This window comes from Gobius niger (genome assembly GCF_951799975.1).
Source record: "Gobius niger genome assembly, chromosome: 4".
Classification (NCBI taxonomy): domain Eukaryota; kingdom Metazoa; phylum Chordata; class Actinopteri; order Gobiiformes; family Gobiidae; genus Gobius; species Gobius niger.
Window position 1 is genome coordinate 16,034,209 of NC_136855.1, and position 21,690 is coordinate 16,055,898.

The 21,690-nt window shown below is 40.0% G+C and overlaps 1 protein-coding gene across 4 annotated transcripts in view; it reads right to left on the reverse strand.

The window, feature by feature from the left end:
• The window catches only part of pcdh9 (protocadherin 9), a 259,432-nt gene that overhangs the window by 59,616 nt on the left and 178,126 nt on the right, over positions 1-21,690 (reverse strand). For 2 of the 4 annotated variants that reach the window (XM_079555651.1, XM_079555650.1), the window contains one exon: positions 8,402-8,477. In XM_079555651.1, the coding sequence (XP_079411777.1) occupies positions 8,402-8,477 (76 nt within the window). Of the gene's footprint in view, positions 1-8,401; positions 8,604-21,690 lie in introns of all 4 variants that reach the window. The other 2 variants (XM_079555649.1, XM_079555648.1) reach the window with 1 other exon arrangement.

Genomic DNA, 21,690 nt, shown 5'->3' on the forward strand with positions numbered 1-21,690 from the left:
AAAATAAATAAATAAAAATCATGTTTGACTTCTGCATATTGTTAGCATAATGGCTCATTAGCATGATCTCAGTTCCACTGTAACACATTATATAGGCCTATGGGAAATAGTGAGAAAAACTTGCCCTATATTGGCGTATTGTTCAGATCCAAGCCAATTATGTCTGCAATGACATGAGAGCAGTATAAACTGATCTATGTCAAATTGTTGCCGTCTTATCATATTTAACTTTTTTATTTTCGTATTTATTTATTTTAGTATGCCCATATAGCCTTATAGTTTCAAAGTTTTTAGAGCTTGTTTTTATCTTAATTCTGTGTTACATGTTTTATGTTGCACAATTGTACTGAGAAAAATTCCTACTTTGTGAACCTGTTCTCAAACAATGGCAATAAATACTACTCTGATTCACATACCCAATTATACAGTGTACGTCTACTGCAGATATGTTAATGATTTGGTATATTATGCTCTTACTCTATCCTCAACAATGTCTTAATTTTTGACTTTACGTGTGAGCATTTCATTTTGTTTTGTATCATCCTTTGCAAAGCTAGAGTAGTATTTAGTTTTATCCATGCAGGTTTGAGTAATCCTGTCAACATCGGTCACTTTGTTTTTTGTTTTTTTTAATGCAGAAGTAACACGATTTGTATTTCCTGAATTTTGTTGTTCAGTCCCGGAGGCATCATTCCAATTATTTAAGTCCATAAACCATCAGCGGATATGAGTATATGACAACACCAATAATGATGATAGCAACAAAAATCTGCTTATATAATATATCAAATATTAATCATTTCCACTGCTGCGTGCTGAGGGTGCTCAAATTCACGAGATAAAGACCAAAACAGTCCCTGTTGACAAAGTGTCTTTTTCATTCACAAATATTTCACTTTGAAAACATGAAAATGAATACATGTGTGCCCAGAAGCAGCACTTCAATTCCTCAACTATTCATTTTCCTGTAACAATAATTTAACTTGAGCACAAATTCGAAGTAGTTCAACTTGATTAAATCCACCCTCCCTAGACCAATAAGCTTAACCTCATCTGCATTGGTATCTCATTTGTGGGAGGTATTTGCCAATAGTTGTCGACAAGGGACGCAATGAACCATTACGCGGGCAACTAATAGACCTTAGCACATTAGTTTGGCTTAATCAGGACTATGACTCAACCAATCGTCGCATGTCTGAAATAAGTGTTTAATATTTATATGAATAGGCCAGTAATTGTTTCTACTTGAAGGTTTTCTGTTGCCGACAGTAATTACATATGGGCATTGAGTGCTCCTTGAAGACTCACACTCGGAGATGATTCATTTTGCTATTATTTGATTTACAGTAATAAAAAGTATTAATGCGGATAGAAGGCAGTTGTCTCTGTATCCACAGAGACGCACAGCCCATAAAACTGCAGATGGTGGCTCCAGCTCATTTACCTGCAAGGTCTCCGCTGAAAGCCCGTCAATAAAGACACTGAACGCTCAAGAGGTTTGTTTAACAGCGTCTGGTTGAGAAGAAACAGCACTTGGTGAATACAGGTGACAACAAGCTCACTGTATTCCTACAGTCGGAAGTTATTCATTGTTTTCACAATACAGTATCACTATAATTTCAATGAAAATAAACATGAACTGAAATAAAGAATAGGTCAATGATAGATAATTAATTATAAAAGTATAAAGGAATTATGAAAATATTTATGTTTTCAAGTATTAGGTTAATTCATTAATTAAGAATATTTACAGCAGTCAGTAATCAGTCACATAGTGGATTCGCCTCTGTCATGTGTTTGTTATTCTCAAGTGTCACATGGCACAGCCGTTCCGCACATGCAAGATGACAGTCTCGTTCTTATGCCAAGTGGAAGATCTCATGCCCATAAGGTTTCATTCAAATTATATATATATATTTTTTTACAAATCCCTACATGATATGAATGGGAATTTAACTTTTGAAACCCAGACATTTGAGCTACCAGCTGGGTGAAACAGCCCAGTACAGATGACTAACTATGTTGATAAAAGCCTTTTTCCCCCAAGTATGTTGCTGTTGTGTTTTTTAGGGTTAGTTAAAATATAGGGAATGGTTTTAATGAATAATGAATTCTACTCTCTTTATAAGACCATAGTGTGGAAAGCTAAACACATTTTAGAGATGTTAGCAGGTCCTCCAAAATTCAATATCAATTAAAGAGTGCTATGCATTGAGATTCTGTTTCCCCAATCACCTTTAAAAAAATAAGGGCATGCCTTGAAGCATTCAAATGATTGTATACCAATAGAAATTGTTTTTTGTCGATACAACCTGGGTTTTGGGTCAGAATGATGAAGTAGCTACTATAAAGTAAGATGGAAGGTTGTGAAGTTTGATAATATGAAGGTTTTTCTCACCCACTAATTATGTTGGAAGCGTATTTGAGAGAGATGTCCCTAAGGCTAAAAAAGTACACAACAATTTTTCTATGAAGAGTAAAATACCATAAAGCAGAAATGTTGCTGTGCCTTATTTGGCTATAAAGGTATGGGGCACACGGTGGCACAGTTGGTAGTGCGGGTCATCGCGTGATCAGAAGGTCGTAGGTTTGAATCCCAGCTCCCGCAAATGCATACTGTCGTTGTGTCCTTGGGCAAGACACTTCACCCTACTTGCCTCCAGTGTCTGCGTACATTGGTCTATGAATGAGAGAGTGAGTGGGGGACTGGTTCTTTACTGTACAGCCCTTTGGGCCTGATAAAGGTAGAAAAGTGCTATATAAGTTGAGTCCATTTTACCATTTACCATAAAATACAGCCCTGCAGTGCAGTGAGTGCATCAGATCAGACGTATACAAATGTTATGTTGGCCTTTTCTTTGCAAATGTAGAAGAATAAAATAAACAAATAACTCAACAACGCTCCCTGAGCGCTGAACTTTAGGACAAACATTCATATTCATTTCTTTTCTCTGTCTCTGCCACTTTGATGTGGAGCCTCTTATATATTTTCTGCACTTCCCTTAATGATATTATGTTTTTCATTACCATATTTTTCTTCAAACAAAAACCAAGACGAATCCAAACCTGTCACTAAAATAGAATTTGTTTTGCATTTGAATGGATATCAGGTTTCAAAGAGATTTGAATGATTACGATTATGTGATATGAACATGCACCAGGGCGGGAAGCCTTGTTCTCTCATCGATTCATCTATTATTGGATAATCATTAGACGACCGAAAGAGTGTGATTAAGGCACTGCATTAAAAAATAAGATGTAATAGTTCAGGATAATTTGAAACAACATTTTTGTGCCAAATATTGCACTTAAATAAAGATCTTCTTTCATTAAAAAAAAAAACAGTGATCTCTTTGAATGTGAGCTCAGCTTTGATCACAGCTGTAATGGAGAAAAGTTTGACTCCAATCGCAGAACAGGAGTAATCAAACAGCTCTTGATACTGGCTCGCGCTGATTTGTAAAAGAAGGATATACATAAGACATTGATAACTCCCACACACTGTACGTTTAGCGCATTGATAAATGATGCAGCCCACACACTTGCCACAGCACCCACCTCCATCACATGAAGACTAATTACTGAGTTAACTTTTTGAAACAATTTATAGGCCGTGATATCAAGCATCTGATGTTTTATTATAGACTCTGAAACGAATAGCCAATTTTTAATGACAAAGTTAAGTTCACTTTTCTTTTGGTCTTGGTATAGGGGCACTTGTATAAAGTATCAAATATAGTAGTACGTAAGTAGTTTAAAAGTTCAGCAGAAAGACAAAACTGTGGTTGTGCAATGTTGTCTTGTTCAGTCGACCTCAAAACCCACTGTAATTAAGTGCCGTTGCTTCTCTTCAGCAGTGAATCAGCTTAATATCAAGCATAAATGAAATCCATCTACCTACTTTAGGAGAAAATGTTTTATGCATTTATAAATAACCCTCTCACGGCTTTTAATGTGCCTGATGTAAATGCACCTTTCAGATGTTTAATTAGTGATGTGCTCTCTGAAGAAGCGCTCTTTCATTTATGGCCATAATAGTCTCATTGTCAGTTGCACGAATGCTCTCCTCGTCGGCAGAAGGATGCCGTATTTTTAAGTGCGCTAAAAAGGACACTTGACACAACCAAAATAAAGAAATGTCAAATCTGTCCTTGTCAACAAGAGGCATAACGGTTAAGTGACTACACTGAAGACAAGCTATGAGCAATCGAGGACCAAGGATGATTTCAGCGCTTCTTTGGACACGTGCACAATGTGTACATAAATGTAAAGGCCTTGTTCACCTCGGTCTCTCATATGCGCTTGAAAAAGATTAGCTTTTGCGGCTTTAATAGGCTTCACTTCTCATTTGCATGTTCATGTAATTAGGTCTTTTCATGAGGATTTGTGTAAACATTGCTGTGCGCGAGGGAAGTGTTCATTCTGATATTATTCTCGTGTTACAGTGGGTTGTCTGTTGTAGTGTCTTAATTATGCCTCAGCATTGAAACTAACTGACCACTAACCTGCTGGGTTTAACTGGTGAATAGTCCATTTTTAAGATACAGTCAAAATACGATTTCACATTTAAACCTCTTAATCCCGCCTTAACCTCTAGTTCGGCTTTGCCCAAATCCAAAGCTTCTCGACTGGAGTTTACAGCCTGTAGGGCCAGTGTAGCACCTCATTTGAAAGCTAAGACCCAAACAAAACCCATTGAAGCTTCTTCCTCATTATGATTGTAACGTTTTCGTCCCTTTTGGTTCTTTTTTCATCATCTTTTTGTTGATAGTTTGACACATTTTGGTCACGTGTATTGTGGCTTAATCAGTTACATTATACTGAGAGTAAATGTGCAATGCAAACATGACAGAAAAGCAACGTAAACATGACAAACATGACAGAAAAGCAGTGTAAATGTGACAAAAAAGCAACGTAAACGTGGCATAAAAGCAACGTAAACGTGACATAAAAGCAACGTAAACATGATAAACATGACAGAAAAGCAATGTAAACGTGACAAACGTAAACGTGGCATAAAAGCAACGTAAACGTGACATAAAAGCAACGTAAACGTGACATAAAAGCAATGTAAACGTGACATAAAAGCAACGTAAACGTGACATAAAAGCAACGTAAACGTGACATAAAAGCAACGTAGACGTGACATAAAAGCAATGTAAACGTGACATAAAAGCAACGTAAACGTGACATAAAAGCAACGTAAACGTGACATAAAAGCAAAGTAAACGTGGCATAAAAGCAACGTAAACGTGACATAAAAGCAAAGTAAACGTGGCATAAAAGCAACGTAAACGTGACATAAAAGCAACGTAAATGTGACATAAAAGCAACGGAAACGTGACATAAAAGCAACGGAAACGTGACATAAAAGCAACGGAAACGTGATACAAAAGCAACGTAAATGTAGCATAAAAGCAACGTAAACGTGGCATAAAAGCAACGTAAACTTGACATAAAAGCAACATAAACGTGGCATAGAAGCAACGGAAACATGACAAACATGACAGACGAGCAATGTAAACATGACAGAAAAGACACGTAAATGTGATATAAAAGCAAAGTAAACATGACAGAAAAGCAACGTAAACGTGATATAAAAGCAACGTAAACGTGACAAAAAGCAACGTAAACATGATAAACATGATAAACATGACAGACGAGCAACGTAAACATGACAGACGAGCAACGTAAACATGACAGAAAAGCAACGTAAACGTGATATAAAAGCAAAGTAAATGTGACAAAAAAGCAACGTAAACGTGATAAACATGACAGACGAGCAACGTAAAAGTGGCTTAAAAGCAACGTAAACGTGTCAAAAAAGCAACGTAAACGTGACATAAAAGCAACGCAAACGTGATATAAAAGCAACGTAAACGTGGTATAAAAGCAACGTAAACGTGTCAAAAAAGCAACGTAAACGTGACATAAAAGCAACGTAAACGTGATATAAAAGCAACGTAAAAGTGGCATAAAAGCAACGTAAACGTGGCATAAAAGCGAAGTAAACGTGGCATAGAAGCAACGGAAACATGACAAACATGACAGAAAAGCAGTGTAAATGTGACATAAAAGCAACGTAAACGTGACAAAAAGCAACGTAAACATGATAAACATGACAGAAAAGCAACGTAAACATGACAGAAAAGCAACGTAAACGTGACATAAAAGCAAAGTAAACGTGATATATAAGCAAAGTAAACGTGACATAAAAGCAACGTAAACGTGCCATAAAAGCAACGCAAACATGACATAAATGTGACAAAAAACGTAGCAAAAAATACACCCAAAAATGTGACTAACAAGTAAACAAAACATCATAAAGAAAAGCAACAAAAATGACTATAACGTGGTAACAAAGACAAGGAAGAAGCTTGTTTTGCAGGTCTTGCTGTAGCTTTCAAATGTCACACTGGCCTATAGGCTGTAAGCTCGCCATGTGCTTGGTGAAGGTGACAAGATATGTGAAGTTTATTTTCCTTTCGCTGCTCGAACTCCATTGAACCATTCATAACTCCATTGACACTGGGAAACATAATAAATGTTTCAGCAGCAATTCAGGTGTGTGTTTTGAGTTTTTTCTTTGTATGTGCTCTCTTCAGGTTACCCCCACTTGCTCTTACGCACCAGCGCCCGCCCCACCCTCAGCAGGCAGGCAGCGCTTCCATCGACCTTGGGGCTACAGGCTCTTGATCAGCCCGCACGCCTCACCTCTTAATGATAAAATGAGAAAAGTGGGTCTCGGAGATGTACGTTCCCACCAGAAATAGTCAAGAAGTTAACATCTCCAAGCCAAGCGCCCAACCACGTCCAACTGGGAAATCATCTCTAAATAAATCAAATGAGCTTCACAAATAGGTGAGGAGCCACTGGGAGAGCCAGGTTTGCTCCGGGGAGGGATGAACAAGTGGAGCTGATTAACTGAAGAAATGAATGACCCGCTAGTGTACAGCCACTCCAAACCTACTTGAGCGACGGGAATGACTGCAAATTAAATGATACGTGCTACGCCGGGTATTCGTGAGCGCATTTGTTTCGACGATCACTGTTTGTTATCTTTGTAAGTGCTCCTCGTAAAACATTTTGACGTACAGTGAGAGGACTGACGCACATTCACTTCGCTCGGCATACAGCGACGCACACATCACTTTAACATATTTGTCAAGTTTTTTTAAATGCCGCCTTTATAACTGTGCTTCAGTGCGTCGGAATGACGGTGATGTGCGAAGGATTCAATGCCAGAGATGGACGTGTACGTGGGTTATGGTACGCAAGCGTGCCCGTGCTTTCAGAGAAACCTTTCAGCAAATTGCACATTGGTTGCTTTTATGTATAAATCGGCGTCAAAAACTCAGGAAGAGGACAGGCACCTGTACAAATGTATAGATTATAGGTCACGAATGCATGTCTTTGATGGCTTCTTTTCATACTTTTTACATAAGCACCTGCATTGCTACTTATGTGAATAAATGTATATGTTACTGCAGATGGCTAGATGTTGGTGGAAGAGATTGGGTGAAAGGTACCACGCTATTGTGTGATATAATACAGTATGATGGAAGTGGTATAATTCAAGTGCTTACCATGAAAAGAAAGCACTCTTTAACTTATGGCCCTGCTCTTGTGGCCTATTAGTGTGAGGTGAGACGATGAAGTGCCCATTAATTCCTGGTTCAGTTCTAGTTTGTACACGCTTTAGTCCTTTTCTAAACTGGGGTCAATACATTGTTTAGACCCAATTTCTTGCGTCATCATGGATAGAACTTAAGCATTTTAGCCTCTTACCCCCCCACCTGAAACTAAGTGCATTTTATCCAGTTCGGCCTTACCCAAATCTAAAAGCGTCTCGACTGGAGAGCAACAGTGGAATGCCTCATTTGAAAGCTAAGACCTGCAAAACTGATCCTAACTTTTTTGTGACATATTTGAAGTGTTTTTGTCGCGTTTTCGTAGTTTTTTTTTTCTCACCACATTTCAGTCACTTTTTTGTTGTGTCACTGTTGCTTTTTTTTTTTTTTTGTGTTTCTGAAGCTCTTTTGTCACATTTTTGTTGCGTTTTCATCCTCGTTTGTGTTGCTATATTGACGCTGTTTTCAAGATGCTTTAAAATTGGGTAATTCATGAAACTGAAGAAAATGTGCTCAGTTCAGGCAGGGGTTAAGAGATTAATTTAAAAAAAAAAATTGGCTTTTTAGATCGAAAAGGTTGTATGAGAAAACACACCTTCTGTCAGTCATTCTGCTTTATTTCAACCCAATGTAAAGACATGAATAAAGAGTAAACACGTTCCCCCGAGTTACTCAGCTCTATCTACCCTTTTACCGTATTGTGCTGTAAAGTAGTTCAACCAAATCAATAAAAACGAAAATAAAATGGTGCGTTACTGCTTTCCACTCACCGGAGTTGGGGTCGGAGTTCCCGTCCGCCTCGGTCCTCTTGTCGGGGGAGGCCTGCTCGTAGAAGTCGTCCTGCGCCTGCACCAGAGGAAGAGCGTGTGTGAGGAGCGAGCCACTGCCCACAGGCTCGTGGTCGCCCAGCCCGCTGTCACTGCAGCTCTCCTGGGAGCCGTCCGGCAGGTGAAACGTGACGCGCCGCTGCGACTAGAAGAGAGCACAAAACAGAGCCACTTCAATATCAGCCGCTCTGCTCTCTGCCCTCCCACTTATTGTTTTTTTTTTTTTTTTTGCTTTTTTTTTTTTTTTGCTTTGGGGAGAGTTTAGGAATTAACGCTTGTCACACTCTACACTGTTTGACTCCAAATCCAGTGTTAAACAAGCGGTGGTGAGATTTTATCTGCATGTTAAACAAACGAGGAAAAGGGGGATGATGAATAGTAGGGTTGTATTTGGGTGGGTGGGGTAATTTCGACTTTGGGCCGAGTTATTGATGGGAGAAGGGAGTTAACACATGGTAAATACAGTCACGTTTCACTGCACAATGACAACCAATAACACCGTGCAAATTAAAGCACCATGCAAAAGTCAGCAAGGTGACAAACGGTGCTTTTTCACCGTGAGCTTTTAACGGGGCGGTGTAACTCTTCTCAACAAGAAGCGTGCACTTTGTGAGGCGCAGACAACCCGAAGTCCAAAGGCCGCACTTTTTGGACTTACCTGCTTCACTCCAGATCCATTTGTTACACCAAACAGTACAAAGATGCATATGTACATTGCATTATGTGTAGGGAAAGGGGAACAAAGCAACAGGAACTGAATGTTGGGACTTGACGGATAGCCTTTCAAACTTAAATGATCAGACAGTGGACTGTGAAGTGTACATAGGTTGCCCCTGGGGTGTCCATCTTGGTAGTTTTAAAGCAGGACTCTCTGCCCAGCCTCTCTCATAATTAAACACGCGGTCACATCCACACACGCTCGCCCGCTGTCCTTAAAGCCACACTGATTGAATTTCCAATAGTTAATTCCCAGTGTCTTTCCCTTTTGCACTAATGACATTTTCCCCCGGCTTTTTCATAAGTCCGAAGTCAGCCCGCGGCTAACCTTTTCGCGAGCACAAAGAGGTCCCCGCCACATTCGCGCGCAGGCAATGACAGACACGGACGGCTTTTACAGTAATTATTGGCGAAAGCAAAGGTCGCCCAAATCTGCAGTCTAATGCAAATGACCTCATTATATATTTTTTTTAAAAAGTGCTCCGAAAGCGCGCGGCATTCAATTAAACACAACCAGGGCATAATAGAACACATAAATGAATTTGACAGTAACAGTGAAGATGAGGAGCGTTGAAGACAGTTTTTTTTTTTCTTTCTGAAGTTACCATCCGATTAAATATTCCAGACATTTCTTTGGCTATGTCCTGTTAAAACTCACAAATTATTTCCACTGACACCAGGAAGTGGAAAGTGAAGTACTGCAAACTGTAAAGGTCTCATAAAACACAGTGAAATGAGAATAAATGTCAGTGTTAGCCATTATGAAGAGGCAGGTATCCAATCTGACATTTCAAATGGCGACTGGGAAAGTAAGGGTAAGCCAATTCCCAATACTTAAAACGTCTATGTTTGGAAAGTTTGACTAATTAGATGAGGATTTTGGCGTAGAATAGCAAAGGTGCATACAAAAAAAAAACCTTTTCATTACAATGTTGCATAATGCAGATTAATTGTCGTTAATTTTATTAAACTTTAAAATCAATGTTGTCGGGGGCTTTGAGCTTTGAACAGCTGCCCCCACGACCCAGGAACGTAAAAGTGGAAGAAATGGATGGATGGATGGATGGATGGATGGATGGATGGATGGAATTATAAAAGTTGTAATATGAAACTCGAAAATTAACCTCTTCCCCCCCGCCTGAACCAAGCACATTCTTTTCTCCAGTTGGGCATTACCCAAATCTCAAAGCTTCAAGTCGAAATAATGACAAAAAAATGGCCTGAGAATGAGGATGAAAATGCAGCAAAAGAGCGACAAAAACGGGACGGCAAAGTGACAAAAAAGCAACCAAAGAACAACAGAAAACTGACAAAGATCGTGAAAAAAAAAAACTATAAAAAAGTGCCAAAAATGTGTGATGAACAAAAAACAGCACAAAAGAGCAACAGAAAAGAGGCAAAAACGCTATGAAGAAAGTGACAGTAGTGTGTGACAAAAGCACCATTAAAAAAAACTATGAAAAGAAATGTCACAAAAGGATGCGACGAGATGGCAACACAACGCGAGGAAAAAGATTAGCTTCAATGACTTTTGTAGGTTTAGTTTTCAACTCGTTACACTGGCCTGTTAGGCTGTAAACGTTTAGATTTGGGTAAAGCTGAACCGGAGAAAATGCACTTGGTTAATTAAGGCGGGTTTAAAGAGGTTCAATTAGGAAAAGCAAAACTCACACAGAATTAAATGTATTCAAACTGACAAATTGCATTAAAATTCAACAAATCCCGGGAAAAATCTACAGTTCCTTTTCTTCATCCTTTCCTAGATCAGTATTGTTTTCAACCGTTTAATTTCCCTTAAGCCATCCGAGTCGCTGAGCCCTATATCCTCAGATGGAGCTCCTCGCGCCGGCAGCTTCCACCACCTCGGCCTATTTACTACACCACCAGCACATTCATTTATCTAGGCTGCAGTCAACACGGCGCTAATCCAATAAGTGATATCTGACATTGACCCACTCTTTACTAACATATAGGTCTTAAATTACATTCATTATAGTCTTAATAAGTCTCTGATTGATTTTCTTGAAACCTGCAGAGCCCCTGGAGAGCTAATACTTATGGTTCGATTCGACGCCTTTAGCTACAATGGACCTCACTGCAGACCTGCTGTCTTCTACATGTGGGAAATAAAAGCTGTGTATAGTGATAAGAACTATGCAAAAAAAAAAACTGCATGAAAAGGAAATCGATGAGAAATGATACAACAATAGGCTTAAAGTTTCCTAAGAGCAGTAATGGCACAAACGGGCTTCATTATTTTCCTTTTCCAAATGACAATTAAGGTCAGCTAATAGGTCATATACAACTTGTGGTGAATGGTAACACTTTATAATACATACACCTTATTCAGCCTTAAAGGTGCATTCTGTAAATTTTTATGAGAAAAAAATTGTGATATTTGTGCGTATTCGACCGTGGAGTGACCCAGCTGTACGAGTGGTCTGCATGGCATATTTACTTCAGATCACAGCGGTCTCTGCAACACTCCAGGATCAATTGTTTTGTAGGTTTTCTGGTGGGAGGCTCCGTCAGCAGTGAAAACCTTCCAAACAACGGATCATGGAATGTCCTGGAAAGACCACTGTGATGGAAAGTAAAGGTGCCATGCTGACCACTCATACAGCCGCAGTGTCACTCCACGGTCAAATACGCACAGATATCAACTCTTTTTTTTTCACATGAAAAGTTGCATAATGCGCCTTTAATAAATAATGAATTAACACTGAATTCATCGATGCTATACTACTTCTACTACTACTTATTCATTGTTAAGTATAGTTAAGTGTGAGCCACAATTGAAAAAAAAACGTTAAATAAGGAAGAAAATCATACCTACCCCTGCCATAAAGCATTATCCTGCCTAACATGGTGCTCATATTCCACTACAAAGACACAACCATCCCCTTAACAATGCTATCTCTTTAAGGCCTCAGAAACATGGCGGCGTCCTGAGAGACATGCGAGATGACATTCTGATTTCATGTCTGTACAAATCCGCCAGGAATCATACCTCTTTGAACATCTCCGCGGCACACACAATACCGCGCTGTCCCAAAGCCACCGTCTACAAGTTTAAACCCCCCATTTTGCAAAAGGACTATTTCTTTTTTTTTACAGGCTGGTGTTTACGATCAGAGGCGCGGCTGTGACTGACAGGATGCGGCCGACAGCGTGACAATGGAGAAATGCTCCGCACTCAATGGCATGAGCGCGCAACCCTAATTCTCAATTAATCACAATGTAATTCATGTCAAATGTGATATTAGCGCCAGTGTCTTCTCAAATGCCTGACAAGCACAAGCTGTAATTGGATTAGTGTGTGCGCCTAATAACTCGACATGCAATTTGCTTTGATTTTGACTTGTAGTAAGAAAAACAGGATTGATATTGATTGGGTTAATAGTTATAATGCGTGCTGTCAAACGAGGCCCAAGCGACGTGACCTTACAATGAAAAATGGACCATCGGAGAATTTGTTGTGGTCTTCTCTAATGAGATAAAAATGCCATTCTTGGCAAAATAAGACACACTCATACAGTATGTAATGGCATTATTGTACCAATGAAATGTACATAGGGTATGTAGTACTTATTATCCGCCATCACCAAATACATAGGGATTATATACTGTATATATATATATATATGTATATAGTGTGTGTGTGTGTGTGTGTGTGTGTGTGTGTGTGTGTCAGTTCAGTTTATATTTCACACACAACTTTGTCTTAATTCAATCCGGGAGCAGAATGAGCTCCACACTCTTGAGCCACATTCACTCATGGAAGAAAATCCTGACTCCAGGACTTCAGCCTGCTGGGGGCGCATGTGTGAATGTGGCTTATGTTGCCAGATCCGATGGCTCAAACCAGTTTGAAATAAACAAAATGACAAAAAGAGAACACAGACTCCAGATCCCTGGGGCTATAATACTGTACAGCACATCTGCTTACATAACATTGTGTACCTACATGTACATATATTATTAGTTGATTTGTATTTATTCAGAATACAAAGCAATACTAAGTAACTTGTTTACCTTAATAAATCCTTTCCACAGTTCCTCTGGGGGTAATACAAGTGTTAATGGGATGATTTGGGGGGTCTTTCATCTCCCCCTGGTGTCTCTGGCCAGAAAAAACAATTGCAACTTGACTGCCACCGGACCGGAGCAACCAATACACACTAATAGAATCACGGAGAAGAAGCTAACAGGCTAACGGGCAAAGCAAACTGCGGGCTAGCGCCACTTTTAACACAGCCAAGTTTGAGTGAAAATACAGATCTCCATTGTGTCATTGGATGTTCAATATCCCTTTCTCCCTTCACCTTTTCTGTCAGCGTAGTATTTACTCTCACGGACAATTGCAGTTGCGCTTCTGGCCTCTAGGGGCAAGAGTTACTTAGTACTGCTTTAAAGTGACATTACCAGATTCTCTCTCCATGCCCCAAAACAGGCTTAAAGACGTACACCATTTCGCCGGTTTGCACCGTGCAAATAAATGATGCATTTTTGATAGTTCCTGTCTAAACCCATCACGAAAACGAAATTATTCATACTTTTCAAAAGCGTTGGCTGCTGCGAATCAAAGGTCCAGTTGTAAATGAATGCAGCCTGGGAGAGTGTTTGCCCGTGCGTTGTTTGCACATGTATTTATTTGTGGATTTAAGCGCTTTTGAAGATATTTGTATTCGGCCACAGCTGACAGTCACTCTTGGTAATATTAGCATAACACCAGCTTAAACTATCCCCGCTGCCAGTTTACATGATATTAGAGCTTATCACGCCTGCTAACCCTTATTATCCGCTTGTTTTTATAATTTGCCTGACCAAACACACTCACTTTAACAAATATAAAGCAAACGGCTGTGACTGGAGGCGGTAAAGTACTGCACACCCAGGAATTAAACAGCTTCAACAAGAGATATCGCAGTAAGAAAATTCATGTGACAGAAAGTAGTTACAGCCAGAAATGCCCAAAACGCCACAAATGATAGGCATAAACTCGCATTGCATTTTTTCTAAGAGAGCGAGTAATGCATTTGAAAGACGAAGGTCAACGTCATTACCAAGATAACAATAGGTTGGAGAGCCCCTGATGTAACACAGTGTATTTTGAGCTCGAGTGATCACATTTTGCGTTCTTTTGCACCCATACGTCTTTTGGGTTCATCTTATGTTCACCATGCTCGGTTACATATTTTGTTAGTGACTCAACATATAGCTTTGTTTAAGGAGTATCCACAGAGCCAGATGGTAAAGGGGACGGAGCAGACACCATGATGTATGTACTGACGGCGCTCTCTGCCTTTAAACCACAGAGCCACGGCAGCTGCGTCTGTCTCCCTCTATTGTATGCACAAGTCAAAAGTAACATAAAGCAGATAGTACATCCTTTGAGCTGACACAAAACAAATCAGCACAAGAATTATGCCTCCTGAGAACAGCAGTTTAACAGTGTGCTCTCCCATCTTTCAAGCGCGGCCATATGGGGCACATTGGGCTTATCAGGAACAACTTGAGCATGGTAGAAAAAACAACAAATAGAGCTTTTCTGGTCTATGTCAGGCCAATCCCTTGCTAAAAAGTTACTGTACAAACTGTGTAAGTAGATTTTAAGTTCTTTAAAAAATGTGATCGAATTAAATGTAAATGAATTATTATTATATATATATATATTTTAAATAATAATACTGTTGCCAATATTGTTATTGCAGGCTTAATATGATAAATGTGATTTTCAGCAGTGTGTTTGTTGTGCTGAGTTCCTGGCAGCAGAGCACGTTTGAATGAGGCGGCCGGTTAATGAGAAGAGGCTCACGCTGGGATTCACACTCGGACCAAATAATGCAGCCTCCTCACCTCCACAAATAATCTTATCTAACAGCAGCCTGACACCTGTGGCGCCGCCACACTTCCCTCCAGTTGCTCGCACAATCAGACAACACTGAGGGAGATCAGTCAACCAGGAAACCCAAGTCTCTCCTCCCGCTCCTCTCCTGCTGCTGCTGCTGCCGCTGCTGCTCCCAGGGAGACCAACAGGGATGTGCCATCTGCTGGACACACTGAGTACTGCATGTAACATAAAGCCAGAACACAAACGAGGCAGACATTGGACAATGATATGTAATGATATAATGATATATATATATATATATATATATATATATATATATATATATATATATATATATATATATATATTCTTTTTTTGCTTTTTTGCTTTTTTTTTTTAAGGAAACCTACTTCGTTTTTAGAGTTAGTGTATGTATAGTGTGTTGTACATCTACTCCATTAGTACGTCCTCCAGCGGTGCCACTTTAGCTTTATGTGCTAAAAATAATAATAATAATACAATGTTCATACACCTTTCACACCCAAGCGATTAATTGATTAATTGTAAAAAATAATCAGTAGATTAATCGATTACCAATATAATCGTTAGTTGCAGTCCTATTTAACACACACACATTGATCTAAAGGAGAGGGAGGGAATTTTCCTTCTGACATTACCCTTTCCATTTCTACAGGACATGGGACCGGAAGTAGTTGTCCATACTAAAAGTATGGTCAGGTCAGTCAGGTCTTCAGGTCCACCAACATTTATTATTCTTTATAAAAGATGTTTCTCTGTCTGCACAGCCCTGACAAGTCGTTACATCCTGAAAAACATTGAACCAGAGAGCAGGCCAGGCATTAGCGACTCCCACTCATTATACCTGCATTCAATGCATTTCCTTTGTGCTCATCCCCAAAGCTGCCTCAAACCCTCATTCACTCAGTCAGGTCTGTATTTTGATGACATAAACAAGGTTTTTCAGCCGACTTTAAAAAAGATGAAAGATGCGCTCCAGATAAAACGCGCTCCCTGAAAAAAAACTTGCATCTCTAAGCAACCCTCAAATAAAAGTGACAAATAAATCACAATGTCTGGCCTCCTTTGATTTCAACGCTTAATATTGACGTACTTTGCACCCCTCTCGCTCGCTCCTTCCTCCTTTCTTCTGCGCGAGTGTCTGTACTTCTGTTTTTCATCATTAAATCATAGCTCAAGCAAGCATCTGCATTGTGCCATACTCACAGTGAAGGCAGATTTGTCACTATGGAGCCGCAACGACGCTAACGCACTCGCCAATACAAAGCCTCATAAATCTCAGTCCAAAACTGACCCACTTCCCCAAAACTGCAAGCTCTAGTAACAGAAGACACTTTGGCGTATGTGTATATCTACAACAGCTATCTTAGCACGTGATTATCAGCACAGTCCATCATCGTGACTCTTGCAGCTAAATGATCATAGATAGAGATTTATGAGAGCGCAGCACTCCACTGTCGCCCTTTCATCCATGCGACGCTCATTTATTGTCCAACCCAAATAGGAGACACAGCACGTTTTTTTTTTTTTTTTTGCAGTTTGTGAATTCATAAATCCAGTCTTTTCACTTGTCATGCTTTGTTGAGATGAAGAACCATTTGTCTCAAGTCCAAATTGTTGTGTCCTCATGTGTCGGCATACAAGTGATTTAGTATAGGCCTTGCTCTCTCTTCCACTCAAAGCATTGGTTCATGTTTGTCCCTGTCTAATTGGCACCAAACATGCTTTTAAAATGCATGCATAACAAACCATACACTCTGATCGTGTGCTGGACAATTCGCCAAACTTTTTATTCTGTGGTTTTTCTTTATGTATTGATGTCAGTGTTAAGTTGGTTTATCTAATGGATTTCAACAAGGCTAGGTTGACCTTGAAGATAATTGGATTTAGAAATAAACAATACGTCTGAAAATGCGCAAAAAAATTCCTCTCAAAAGTCAGGACGAAAAACAAAAAGGGAAGGGGAATAAAAAAAACAGAAGCAGCAAGAACGCTCAGTTCTGAATCTCAAGTGCACTGCGTCATTATTGTTATGGTCGGTGCACTCATGCCAGTTATGTCGCTGTTTTGGGGGTCTTATGGAAGTAGTTATCAAACCACTTACACTACTTCAGACGGAAAGCCTTGTTTACTTAATGTCGGCAGCCATGTCTGGGTCCAATGATGATTCAATGTAATGGCTACAAATGCATGTTCTTCAACCAAGCCTCTATGAAATTATTCGGAAGATGCCATGAATGTACGCAGAAAAAACCAATCCCGCAATTCTATACAGGGTTAGCAATACTGGAACATACAACGATGCAAACCTCTTTTATTATCACTTCCAACCAGGAGCAAAGTATTTTTCTTCATCGTTTCAGTGACAAGGGATTAAAGGAACAGATATGTGAGATATGTTCTAACCTGAGCTTAGACGAGTTGATGTGTACCTGTCTGGTCTTTGTGCGTGCCCTCAGTCACGCAAAAAGACCAAAGATGTTGTTAGCATTTGGCCTCTCCCAACATATTCACATAGCTCCAAATGGGGGTGAAGTTGGAAGCTACCATGCTCTTCCACGGACACGCATAAAGACCAGACTTGTATGTTTCAACTCATCTAAGCTCAGGCAACATATCTCAGTGTGTAAGAACTGTGTGCCCTAAGCCATGCAAAAAGACAAAAGATGTTGTTAGCATTTGGCATCTCCAAGTACATTCCTATAGCTCCAAATAGGGGTGAAGTTAGAAGCTCGTCCACGGGCATAAAGACCAGACAGGTACGTATCAACTCGTCTAAGCTCAGGTAAGAACATATCTCAGTATGGAAAAACGGTGGCCTATTCCTTTAAAAGAAAGAAATGTAAATGGAATAAGCAATAAGCGCCCTGCCACCACAAACCCGCCACTTTTGAGTAAAAATTCAAGTGTTTCCAGGGCCAAATAAGTCACTTTCTAGGACTCAGCTCCGTAGCGTGGAGTCGTGCAGCGAACACGCAGCACTGTGGTAAAACTAACCACGCCTGACAGTGCTTGCTGCCTACAGCTGAAAATATGAAACAAATGCATTGCCTAAGTATGCATGTCTAACTGTTTTATACAGTAGTTACATCGCAGTGGCCTGCAGTGCTTTGCCTTGTGTACAGTGCATATGTGGGTGCCATAAGGGGGCGGTGTCAGTGACGGCTGTTGAGCTGGTGACAGTGCAGCCCAAATGGATTCATCAGCAGTCAGCTCATATTTATAATGAAGCTTTTTTCTGCCTTTATGTGAGAAACAGAAACGCTTGGTAGTGTTTTTGTTCTCGCTGACATTTCACCTTCTAACCTAGTTTCCAGCTGAAGCAAATCAAAACGAAACTGAAGACCAAGACCTTAAAAAGGATAAGACAAGGGCATGGGTTTAACTGTTGCTTACTTGATTCTGAATTTCGCCCCTTATCTTTAACATTTATAGTGCAAAATAATATCAGACATCGAACACCCAATCACCCAGTGTACATACTTAGGTTCGTGTGAGTAAAATATATTAATTTCTGATACATGACCTTTGAATACTGGTCTTGCTGAATAAAAACATGTATTAATTTCTTGACACACGACCTTTAAACACTGCTCTGGTTTTTCCAGCACTGCAACAGCACTAACCCCTCGGTCTTCCTCTGTGATACTCGGGCCTCCGTCTCCCGCTCACTTCTCTCCGCGCCTGGAGCAGAAGAGCTTGTGCCACATAGCATTATCTCCAGTGAGCGCGGCTGCTCCTGACTCACCCGCGGATGCCTCGCTCGCTCGCTCCCCTCTGCTCCGCGTGCTGTAAAACCAGAGACGCAGCACTTCTCCTGTATATGGGCCCCGTGTCTGCCGCATCAGGATGAAGGATCTGACACTCACAGACAGTTAAGTACAGAGCGGGGCAGGGGATGGTGGGATATGAGTACAGAATGAGAGGACCTGATGTGCATGAGCCACGGTTCATGTGATACTAAAGTCCGCTGGCACACATACGCTCAGGAACTTGCACGTTATGGTATTTTGTACTATACTAGAGTCGCCTTTGTAGTGTTTTACTATGCAAGCCTATATCGTTTTGTTTTGTCCACTGAAAGAGACGTTATTAGTTGTCATGAAATCCTTTTTGTGTGTTTTTATTACACACATTTGTTTAAAGGATTTGTGTGGATTCTGTAGCTCTTAACCCAGCCATGATTATCCAGCTTTGAGAGATCGAACGTAAATCGATGCATCGCGGTGGTTCAGTTGACTCTGGCTTTTGGAAATGGAGGATTTCCAACTCATTTTTTCCAGGATTTTTCTCTTTTTTTTAATGGAATGGGAGATTGTTTTCGCCTGTAAGATATCAACAGAAAACATTGATCTGAAGGGATTTTATTTCTCAGCAATGTTGGTGTAAGCAAGATGTTTTATTTCTATAGTCTATAAAATGGGATGCAGTCTATAACTAATTAAAGTAATCACTTGCAACTTGCAATTTGTACTACTAACAAAAAATGTGTAGTGTAGAATTATGCTATGATTTCATTTCACAACGTTCAGGGTGTAATACTGTCACAGTAATGTCAAAAACAAGAAGAAGCCAGCTCCCCTAACCTCTTAACCACCACTTTAATGGAGCACATTTTCTCCAGTTCGGCTTTATCCAAATCTAAACAAACCTACAGGCCAGTTTAAACACCTCATTTGAAAGCTAAGACCTACAAAACGGATCTAAGACTTTTCCTTGTGTTTCAGTGCGTTTTTGTGTTTGTTTGTAGCTTTGTCGGTGCTTTTTTGCCATGTTTTTGTTGCTTATTCATCCTCATTTCGTCACGATTTTGATGCTTTTTTTCAGGAAGCTTTTTAGATTTGGTTAATGCCCGGATACCTGGATAATAACTGGAGAAAATGTGCTCGTGTAGGTGTGGGTTAAGAGGCCAAAGGCTTTATAATTAGATGCACAATGTACAAAGGCCTTTGTTCCCCACAAATGTCTGCTCTTACAATGTAGAACAAAGTATAATTTCACTATAAAAAACAAAATTGAAATAGGACTCGTCCATGTATTAGTATGCACAACTTGTGGATTATGGCAAAAACTTTAAAAGAGAAATTGCCTTATGTTGCAAATGAGTATCCTTACTGCCCCTCTCCCTGGTTAAACAATAAATTAGGCTTTTCTTCCATCCGGCTATTAAATTTGACTGTTACTGCAATTAATCTAATTTTGCAAGTATGTCACTCCTATTATAACATTAGATTCATGCTTGCATTATTACAGGCTCTCGTCGAAAATGAGCAGAAACTGGTGATGTGTGCTAAAGTGCTAAAAGTTAATGAGATGAACGACAAATGAAGGGACCGGGGCCTAAATGGGGGCAGCCCGCGGTCTGCTCACTGAGCACTGTTGAAAGACAAAGCCACAACAAACAAGCATAGGCTCAACGATGACCAGCTCTATACAGCGGAGTTCATTCCTGCATTGTAAAACTTTTCGGGAGCAATATATAACATCAATTGTGACTTTGGACAGAGAGGACCATGTAAAAGATGATTTAACTCTTACTTCTTTTCTCATTTAGCGCCCCAGCTTTTTGCACTTGTGAGTAATGAACTCATCGAGCAGATGTTGTTGTTGGAAAGTAAGTGAGATCAGAAGTGATGCTTGATTCAGAGGTGAATGCGCGGAAGGCGTTGATGCTGCCAGCCCCACATCACTATTGACACTCTGCTTTTAGAGAACACCAGCCAATTTCATCACCATAACATCACACCAGGCTTTTCATGCTCCAACTAACGCACTGACTGACTCAAATATTTCCAAGAATTCATCTCTCACTCAAACTTTTAGGAATTACTTTCGACTATATGACACGCTGTGCGCTTTTTTTTTCTTTCTTTTTTTTCCTCGACAAAGCTTCTACAAGGACAGACTCTGAACTGAAGAACTCGGCACGTATGGATACAATTTCTAATACACTTTGTCCATGCCAATTCAACTTGTTTTGTGAACAGTCCATAATGTTCTGTGCCAAACAGCAATTACAGTATTTGCAGGCTGATATATAGTTTATGTGAATAAGAAAGCAGATGTGAAAATGTGTGAGAAAAGGTAACAGTCTACAAATTGACTTTTAATTCCACACTTTTCAGCCTCTGTAGCTCACAGCCTTGAAGCAATGTTTTTTTTTTTTTTTTTTCCTGACTGAACATTGAAGCAAAGCCATATTACAGATGGGCTCTGTGGCCTGACCAAGTTAGTGGCTTAAATCTGGAGTTGGTCCCTGGGCAGCACATAACCTGCTCACTGCTGGAGGCTTCGCAAGATTGATGAGTTCACTCTGAGATCCTCCCTGTGGGGACCAGGAAAGATGATGGAGGTTCTTTTTGTTCATACTTTTAAGAGGATATAGGAAAACATTTGCGGCATATTTCATAATGGAGGTGGAAAGAAACGTTTTGCTGCTTACTCAAGTACATTTTAGTCATATTAAACATACAAAAGAAACCATGATACTATATCTGTATGAGCAAGTATGTCTGACCTGTGCAGTATGGTGCAAGAAGCATGGTAATAGTTGTAGTTTGGGTTCCCTGCATAGACGCTCATGCCCATGTGCCCACCATCTTAATAAGCCCAGCTACTGGAAGCCAAAAACAAGTCTGCCAGA